Source organism: Rhinoderma darwinii, chromosome 1 (genome assembly GCF_050947455.1).
Source record: "Rhinoderma darwinii isolate aRhiDar2 chromosome 1, aRhiDar2.hap1, whole genome shotgun sequence".
Taxonomy (NCBI): Eukaryota; Metazoa; Chordata; class Amphibia; order Anura; family Rhinodermatidae; genus Rhinoderma; species Rhinoderma darwinii.
In genome coordinates, this window is record NC_134687.1 from 449,738,375 (window position 1) to 449,748,482 (window position 10,108).

The following is a 10,108-nucleotide window of genomic DNA, read 5'->3' on the forward strand; positions in this document are numbered from 1 at the left end:
GATATCCGCTTCTGGGCCAAGTCCTGACTGATGGCAACCCATTCTTGCCTGATCACTGTTTGTAGTTTATCACAATTTCTGTATTTTTGTTTGTCCACCCGCTTTTTGAGGATTGACCACAGGTTCTCAATAGGATTGAGATCTTGGGAGTTTCCTGGCCATGGACCCAAAATTTCAATGTTTTGTTCACCGAGCCACTCAGTTATCACTTTTGTCTTGTGACATGGTGCGCCATCATGCTGGAAAAAGCATTGTTCATCGCTAAATTGCTCTTAAGTCATCGGGGGAAGTTATTCTTGGAGGATGTTTAGATGCAAAATTGTGAGTGATCCCACTCCCTTGGATGAAAAGCAACCCCACACATGACTGGTCTCGTGATGCTTTACTGTTGGCATGACACAGGACTCATGGTAGCGCTCACCTTTTCTTCTCCGGACAATCGTTCTTCCAGCTGTGCCAAACAGTCTGAAGTGGGCTTAATCAGAGAACATTTCTTTACACCATCCCTGTACTTCCTGCAGAATGTCCGTCTTTTCTTGATGTTCTTCTTTGCTGCCCTTCTTGACACTAGGCCAGCCTCCAAAAGCCTTTGCCTCACTGTGCGTGCAGATCCACTGACACCCGCCTACTGCCATTTCTGAACAATCTCTGCACTGATGTTGGACCGATCCCATAGCTAAATCCTCTTTAGGAGACGCTCCTGGCACTTGCTGGACTTTCTTGGGCGCCCTGAAGCCTTCTTCACAGCAATTGAACCTCTCTCCTTGTAGTTCTTGATGATCTTATAAATGGTTGATTTAGGGGCAATCTTACAAGCAGCAATGTCCTTGCCTGTAAAGCCATTTTGATGCAAAGCAATGATGACTGCATGTGTTTCCTTGGAAGTAACCATGGTTAACAGAAGAAGACAATGATTTCAAGCACCATCCTCCTTTTAAAGCAACCAGTCTGCTCTTATAATTCAATCAGCATGACAGAGAGAAATCAGCTGCCTTTTCCTCATTAACACTTTCTCCTGAGCTAACGAGAAGATCACTAAAATGATGTTAGCAGGTCATCTTGTGGCAGGGCTAAAATGCAGTGGAAATGTTTTTTTTGTGATTAAAGGTGTTATCTGGGACCACAAATTGCACTGCAATAATATATTTATGTGAAAAGAAGTAACTTACTAATGTACTTTAATTTTAAATTCTGTACTAAATTGTGCGGTTCAAACCTCGTGAATTGTTCCCGGAAGTCCTGGAGCTTTTCTAATAATGACGCGCCGATACGTCATCATAACTGATTCAGAAAATCTGAGAATGACCCTTTTAGAAATGGAAGCCATGACGCTCGTGTAAACAGAGCCTTATTGGCTAGAGTTCTTCAGATGACATTCTATTTGAATATATCTGTTTCCATAATTTTATAGGTGTTGTAAAGCTCATACTTTTAGTGCTGTTTTAGGCAAGTATCAGAAAGGACATTTGGGAAAGTAGTGTTTGATTCCTCTTGAATTCACCTGTATTGCAGTTTAGACTTGTTTTGATATTTTATTTAGACAGATTCTTGATAGTCCAACACCACAACATGTTATGGTTTTTTTTTTGTTTTTCTAGGACCAATGATTTTGTCTTTGTACCTATAGTAAAAGGAAATGCAGCTTGCATGTTTTTTTTGTTTTTTTTTATTATTTTTTTTAAATTTAACTCATAATGGTTTTTTTTTGTACTTGAGATTGTGTTCTTTACCGATGAAAAGAAAAAATATTTCTCTTTTTTTTTTTTTTTTCCCCCACAACTCGAAAGATATGACCCCCGGCACAACCGCTGGTTCCAGATCCAGTCCATGCAGCAGCCTCGGGCTGACCTAACTGTCTGTGTTTTAGGAAAATTTATATATGCAGTTGCAGGGAGAGATTACCATGATGAGCTTAAGGAGGTGGAAAGGTATGATCCATACACCAACTCATGGGAATACGTGGCATCGCTTCAGAAACAGGCAAGAAAATAATTTTTCTGCTTACTTATTGGTAATATTTACTAGCTTTCTACAGATATGCCGGCCATTTCTGTGGGGTGACTGACAGTCAAATGTGTATGTGGGCAACTCGATTCTCTATTAACATTTGCTAAGGTGGGTAAGCGGATCAGGCATGTTTGATTTCAACATACCCGATCTTCCCCTGGCATATAAGCGCTGCCAGAGGTGTCTGGCTTCAGCTTATCTCCCTTTAGCAGTAAACTTGCACGCTCAGATGTTATAAGCATGCATGTTTAGGGGAAAGCCCGCTATAGCTCTAACAGTCCAACTCTTCTAGCAGGCCTAGATCAACAAACAACTGCCTCCTAGTAAGAACTGGCAACTTGGCTTGGATACTGCGTTTGGGCTGGATATCTGAATTGTGTGTGCGTTACAAAGGCAGCCTATTACGAGAAATTATTATGACAACTCACATGTACAGTTTTGCTGTGATGTACTTCTGTGTGCATGTGCAATAGGGAATACAGTACACTAAAGCACGGCATCTATTTATCAGTCCACATGCGGTGATATATATCACTGGAAAATAGAGTGATCGGTACTAAATATGGCTTCCACGAGATGAACCAATATTCCATTCTTTGGATATTTCCAAAAGACAATAAATAAAACCAATCTCTGAGACAATTTTTCCTAGAACCTGATCATACTAAATGCTTATAAAAAAGAAAGAAAATATATATATTCCATAATTTTTAATTCTAAAATATTGTCTATCCGACTGAGCACGTAGCCCTCAATCTTAGCCCTCTATTAACAGAATGTAGCCACATCCACTAGATTCTTTATATGAGTCTTATAATAAGTTCGATAAGTCAAAAAACTTTTTGGAGCTCGTTTCCAAGAGCGTTCGGGTCCTCGTATACTCCACATTGTTACAAGGCTTCGTCTCGGTGTCCGCCGAGTAGACAGTCGCTCTCCTCACTTCTGCAGCTACAGATACCCGTAGTGATCCAGACTCCTTGACGGTCATTTGGGTAATCGCGTCCCAGTATTCGGTATATGCTGCAGGTGAAAACCCACAGAGAAAATAGAAAGCAACACTGAGTGGAACCAGATTAAAAAGGAGTAATTCCTGCTTCGTTATTCTACTAACAGGATATGAAGCTAGTAATGGCGTATAAATAAAAATATCACAAGTGGTACCTGACCGGTTTTACCTTACGGCTTTTTCTTTTCTCCGTGGTTTTTCACCTGCAGCATATAATGAATGCTGGGTCATGATTCCCCAAGCGACCTATGAGGAATCTGGATCACTGGATCCGTAGCTGCAGAAGTGAGGAGAGCGAGTGTCTACTGGGAGGATGCCGAGACGGAGCATTGTAACAACACGGAATATCGGAGGAGAGACCAAATACTCTTGGGAGCGGTGAGCGAGCTCCAAAACTGTTTTTGAAATATCAAACTTATTATAAGACTCACATAAAGAAGCTAGTGTATGTGGATACATTGTCTGTTTTGTTAATCGAGTACGCTCTGTATAGATTCCATTTTGTAGATTCGTTCTTAGAAGCAATTGGTATGAATATGTTCTAGGGAAATTGGCTCTGAGATTGGTTTTATTAATTTTGTGTGTATTGTGAGGGTTTAGCATCAGGAGAGGTTGGTACAGCGGTTTCTTAGTAGCCAGAGACAGGGACACCGTGCATTAAAGTTCATAACAGGGCTTTGCCTGTCTTTTATTCTTGTCAAAGAAACAGCCTCTTGTACAACAAGGCAAAATACAAAAATAAATCCTGCTCGGCTGAGCACTAACTAAACAAGATATTATCTAACTATACCGAGTGCCTTCCTACCAGGCACTGGACACAAAGTAACACAGGTCTTTACTCACATAGAATACAGGCTACTTCAGACTTAGTAGTCTCCAGTCTGAGTCAGGGGTGAGACTCACACACACTGTGTCTGCACCTTTTTATACACAGGCTGCAGGTGCAGCTAATTGAGTAGCAGCCTTGTCCTACAAACAGAGATGGACTAGGGATTGGGGAACCCGCCCTGCTCTTCCCCAATCCAACTCCAGGCCCTTTTTCCGGCTTTTCCTTAAGCCGAGATTGGAAAGCTAGAGCTTTCTATTGCAAAAAATACTCATTCCCTGGAGCCTAGGATACATATGACAGGATTCTAGGGGAAATGTACCTTCCCTCAATGACTTTACCTGTCACTGTCTCACAGTATATATATATGTGTGTGTGTGTGTGTGTGTGTGTGTGTGTGTACATATATATATAATTAGGTAGGAGGGATTGATAATATATTAACATACACCGGTTTAATATGTTTATTACTAATGCAGATGTTGATTGTTTGAAAAAAAATGTATGACATTGTTCGCACTGGATTGGCTGATTAAGATACTAATGTGATTGGTCTGTTTTAAAATTAAATATTTTGTTGTGGGGGTGAGGTATGTTAATACTTCTTCATTGCTTGAGAAAGATTCTGTTGTGAGGATGAGTCGAAACATCTCTATGTAACGGTATTGGTGCAGTAAAGATTGACTACAACTTGAGCTTAGACGTGAGTGCTGTCCTTCCATAATGATCTTTACATGTTTGGACCCCATTGTAAGTCAATAGGGCCGTCAGGCACCAATGGTATCTGTCATCCAAAGGATGCAGCTATATGTCGTGGTTGCCATTATAAAAGGAAGCCACAAAGCAAATGTGAACAGAGCCATAGAAAAGCTTCTGAACTCTTTCTGTCAGATCTAAGTAACTGGATTTCCTTGTGTTACTATTGTGTCCATGTACACAGCACCTATAAACAGCGATGTATTTTCATTTCTTTATATGCATCTCAATCTGAAAGCTACATTTACAGATGCAACAGTATTAACAAACAGGGTGTCTCCTTAGCCTTGGTTCTCTAGATCCCCTAGATCTGATCTCTATGATCAAGAAGTCTTTGGCTGGGTTCATACTGTGCTTTTTTGTTTTTTTTTCTACATGTGCTTTATTGTTTCGGTAAATAAATTTTAATGTCTTTCAGTGGGAGTTCAGAAACCAACAGATAACAGGTGGTCATTTTATACTGGGATAGTCTCATCAACCCCTTTCCACATGCCTCATTAGAGAATATTGATATCTTATTGGGGTGTTCCCTCACTATGGCAGATCCAGTCCATCCATGTAAAAAACAGACGGCCATTTATTTGAATGGCCGCAGGTAATACGATATTTCTAAAGCTGATCGCAACTTTCCCCAGCAAAATCTACTGTTTGCTGAGGATCTCTGGGGTTTGAGTGGCTCCCATATTGCCTGTGATGAGATAACACCTTTAAGGTGAACTGGTTGTTAAAATTAAAGTTTACGTTTGCTTTCTAACAGATTCATTAAAAAGAAAAAATACTACTTATTTGTGGTTAGTTCTATGTTTCGGCTTAGAGTTAAGCAAGTTCTTGCCTGTCTACATACTTTACTTTGCATTCTGATCACTGGAATTCAAAGATCGTTTTCTCTAGATTAAAATGTAACTGTCGTTTCAGGTGACTTTTTTTTTATTTATTTTTTTAAGAATAAGCCGTCGCGTAACACTATAACTGACCATTATACACTATATGGTCAAAAGCATTGGGACACTCACACATTACACCTACAAGAGCTTTTTTGACATCCCATTCTAAATCCATAGGCATTTATATGGAGTTGGTCCCCCCCCTTTGCAGCTAAAACAGCTTCCACTCTTCTGCGAAGGCTTTCTACAAGATTTTGAGGTGTGCCTGTGGGAATTTTTGCCTATTCATCCAGAGGAACATTTGTGAGATCAGACACTGATGTTGGACGAGAAGGCCTGACTCACAATCTCCGTTCTAGTTCATCCCAAAGGTGTTCGATGGGGTTGAGGTCAGGGCTCTGTGCGGGCCAGTCACGTTCTTCCACACCAAACTCACCTAGCCATGCCTTTATGGACCTAATGCGGGAACAGAAAAGGGTCTTCCCCGAACTGTTACACCACTCCATCCAACATTAGGCATTGAGCTTGGTGATGTAAGGCTTGTATGCAACTGCTCGGCCATGGAAACCCATGCCACGAAGCTCCTCGGGCACAGTTTTTGTGCGGATATTAATGCCAGAGAAGGTTTGAAACTCTGCAGTTATTGAGTCAGCAGAGCGTTGGCGACTTTTATGCACTATGCGTCTCAGTACTCGGCAACCTCCCTCTGTAACTTTACGTGGTCTGCCACTTCGTGGCTGAGTTGCTGTGGTTCGTAAATGCTTCCAGTTTGCAATAATACTACTCGCCATTTATCATGAAATAGAAAGAAATTTCACAAACTGACTTGCTGCAACAGTGGCATCCTATTATTGTACCACATTCGAATTTAGTGAGCTCTTTAGAAGGACCCATTCTTTCACAAATGTTTGTAATGACCGACTACATGGCTAGGGGCTTGATTTTATACACCAGTGGCAATGCGACTGAATGAAACACATGAATTTAAAGAGTAAGAGGTGTGTCCCAATACTTTTGTCCATATAGTGTATGTATCCTGCATTTATCGTCAGTTTTCACTGAACTCACCTTCACAGGGGGCGAAGAGAGAGAGAAAGAGAGAAAAAAAAGCTTACAGCAGCATGGGGACATTTATACAGCAGTAATGAGCATTGTAGCTGAAAATCCAGCTTTGGGGTGAGACAGATGCTGCTGTTGCTTCTAGTATCTGCCTCTCTGCAGCTGCTCTTTCCTCTGCCTCCCCCTTCCCTTCTCCATAGACTTTTATGGGCAGCAGCTGAAATCTGATCTCTAAGTAAATTGATAATCCATCTTAATCTCTGCCTCACTGAATACTGATTTTACCAGAGGATTGAGAGTCAATGACCAGTTCGAGGGGGAGGAGAGGTGTCTGATAAATTGAGAGATGCATTTTTCTGTAATAAGATTTATTACAAAGTTTCTTCTCACCGGTTGTACTATTAATTTATGGTGAAAAAATTAAATCGATGGTTACCGTTAAATCAGTTTAGATTCTACCGCCCCAGAACTTTGTTCTGAATGACCTTAAAACGAAGAAGTATTACACGTTCAGTGGTATTAGGCTCTATTCACACTAGCTTCATAGCATTTCTAATGGAGCCATGACCGCTATTCCAGATCCATTTTCGAACGCATACCACCGAATCACCCATGAATAGTGACTTGGTTGTCACCATAAATATACAAAATAGCTATGACTGTACTAAACTTGCTGCACAGGTAAAATGAGGATAAACTAACCATAAAAGTCTCAGTTCATAAATGTGTGTAAATCCTCACAATTTTTGCTACACTTTTACAAACTGGCATAAATTCTGGCGCAAATGGTTAATATGTCGCATATCAAATTAGACATTATTTTGGAGTAAAATACACCAAATCAAGGTGCAAATTCATTGATAAACGTGGGCCTATAACCCTGGGCATATTATCCATGCCAGGCATTCATGCTTATGTCTACGTATTACTAGCAGTCAAAGTAATACAGAAGAAATTATGTGTTAGTAGGTTTATTTTCACAGCAAAGGAATTGTATCTATCCAACAACTAGAGGAAACGGTTCATAAGGCTCATAACAGTATTACAATACAATTATATGTTTCTTTTTATACAAAATCTGCTATTTCTGTGACTACAGGTGCACGCACATGCTGGCTCTGCTTTGGATGGTAAAATGTACATTGCTTGTGGCAGGAGAGAGAACACATATTTGAAAGAAACCTGCTGTTATGACCCAGAGAGAGATCAATGGACACATGTTGCTCAGGGGCCAGTGAGACGGGCTTGGCATGGTTTGGTGGCAATTCTGGATAAACTTTATGCCATAGGAGGAAGCAATGATGATGAGGGCTTTCGGCAAGATGTCTTGGAGGTACAAATTTGAGAGAACCTTGTTCTTCTAACGCTTACTGCTGGTAAAATGATACTAGGATTTACAGACGTCATGCTTTACTTACGCTATTTATATAGAGCCAACGTATTCCGTAGCTCTGTACAGAGAATGTACTAACCTTGATCTCTAGCCTCAGTCTCTCATTGCAATTTCATCATCTCCGACACACACGGCCAATTTCATAATGGGCCCACCAAACTAAGAATAAGTTAGATACAGCTGTACTTGCTGAAAATGCACAGAACACAATGTATATTTTTATAAGTGTGTGCGTCCGTGTGTGTGTGTGTGTGTGTGTGTGTGTGTGTGTGTGTGTGTGTGTGTGTGTGTATATATATATATATATATATATATATGTATATATATACTGCTTGTGCTAGCGAACAATTAATTATAAGTTGCCATAAGTATAAGAGTACCTTAACAATAATATATTGTCTATACACTATCTTTTTTTGACCTTCTGTCAATGATTGTGTCGTTTGTACTGTTCCTAGGTGGCCTGTTATTGTCCAAAGACAGACCATTGGTCATTGGTGACACCTGTTTCAGCAGGTCATGGAGAGCCTGGGATTGCTGTTCTTGAAAATAAAATGTACGTTCTAGGAGGAAGATCACATAACCAAGGCGATCGTATGGATTACGTACATATATATGATGCAGAAAAAGACTTATGGGAGGAAGGACCTCAATTAGAGGACGACGTTTCAGGCATGGCAGCCTGTGTTCTGACTCTTCCCAGATCTATTCTCATTGATGCAGATGTCTGGACGCAGGAGATGTACATGCATTACATGGAGAGAGTGCAGCATCCAGCTGACCATATATCTCAAGGGATCAGTGTTTCAGACTGGGAGGACCTTGATAATTCTGGAGAAGATTGACATCTGTGTAAAATCAGCAATGTTTGCCTTTAAAGTGGATCTGTCACTAGTTTAGTAATGGCCAATCATCTTCGAAGCAGAGACCATCTTCCTGGATGAGTGTTGAGGCGATGTGGTGAGGAACAGACAACAAAGACACCGCGCACAGAGAAAGAGAGCAACATTGCCGCCCTTTGTCTAGTATGGTCTCATTTGCATATTAAAAAGAAAAAGCTCATAACTTTTAATAATAATAAAAGATTTGTGACACAATTGTCACTAGCATTATCAGTGTGACAGTACATATTAGATTAGCCAGGTGATTGGCCATTACTAAACTAGTGACAGATCCTCTTTAAGAGTTTTTCGGACCCTTTTATCGCCTCCTTCCATATAGTTAGGTATCCCTTGGCTCTACATGTTTTTATTTTATCTATTTTTTTTTCCCATAGTACCGTACAGGAACTATAAAGGAAATTATTTGCTCATCTTTTTTCCACGTAACATGTAGAGTGCCATATTTCAACAGACTTGTCCTCTGCATGGGATGGTGCTGTTCACGTTCCCAACTTTTTCCTGGAATAGAGTTTAGTCTCGTTTTCTCACTTTTTGACTTTGGAAGCACCAAGTTTTTGCACGATGGATAACACAATGCCAAATGTAAACCAGGATGTACAGTATTAATTACTGCAATATTTTTCAGTGTCTTACACCTAAGATGGTAAAATCTAATCTTGGATAAGGACACATTGACATATCTGCACAAACTACACATCCTATTGCACAGTCACATGATGCAAATGATCCTATGCATCTTGACACATTTATATATGTATATATACATATGTTTTTTTTCTTTGTTTTGGTTTTTAGTTTTTGCCTCTTTTTAAATTTGTAAGCACATGAAATTTCCCTCTATAACAAATTGCTGGGGCATATTAAATTGATTTGTTTTCATGTTTAGTGAACCTGTTGGCATTCTTAGATAACACACTGAGACAAACTTGACCAAAGTTGGTGCTTTGGCTTTTTTTTAAATACATACTCTTTTCTTTGTCTACTAGGCAGATTAATTGCTTTTCCTGAAAATGTATTATATAAAAAGCAGTAAAGCTTTTGTTAAGCATTTAAAGGAAATCTGTCATCTTAGTTATGCTGCCCTCACTGAGGGCAGCATAACGTAGTGACTGACACCCTGTTTAAGCACTCTAGTTTCTTGGACTCTCAGCTCACTGAAGGATCATGTTACAGCTGCCCATATAAGTCTATGGAGAGATGAGGGTGCAGGAGCAGAGTGAAAGAGATACAAAGGAGAGGTGTGCTTCATCTTCTGGTAAGAGTTATATCTCATCC

General features: G+C 40.0%; 1 protein-coding gene across 5 annotated transcripts in view; it reads left to right on the forward strand.

Moving 5' to 3' along the window:
• The window catches only part of KLHL22 (kelch like family member 22), a 32,821-nt gene extending 23,080 nt beyond the window's left edge, over positions 1 to 9,741 (forward strand). For all 5 annotated transcript variants that reach the window (XM_075831997.1, XM_075832014.1, XM_075832006.1 and 2 more), the window contains 3 exons: positions 1,788 to 1,980; positions 7,638 to 7,871; positions 8,390 to 9,741. In XM_075831997.1, coding sequence (XP_075688112.1) covers positions 1,788 to 1,980; positions 7,638 to 7,871; positions 8,390 to 8,776 — 814 coding nt within the window. In that variant the 3' untranslated portion in view covers positions 8,777 to 9,741. The remainder of the gene's footprint in view (positions 1 to 1,787; positions 1,981 to 7,637; positions 7,872 to 8,389) is intronic.
• Positions 9,742 to 10,108: the final 367 nt, after the last annotated feature.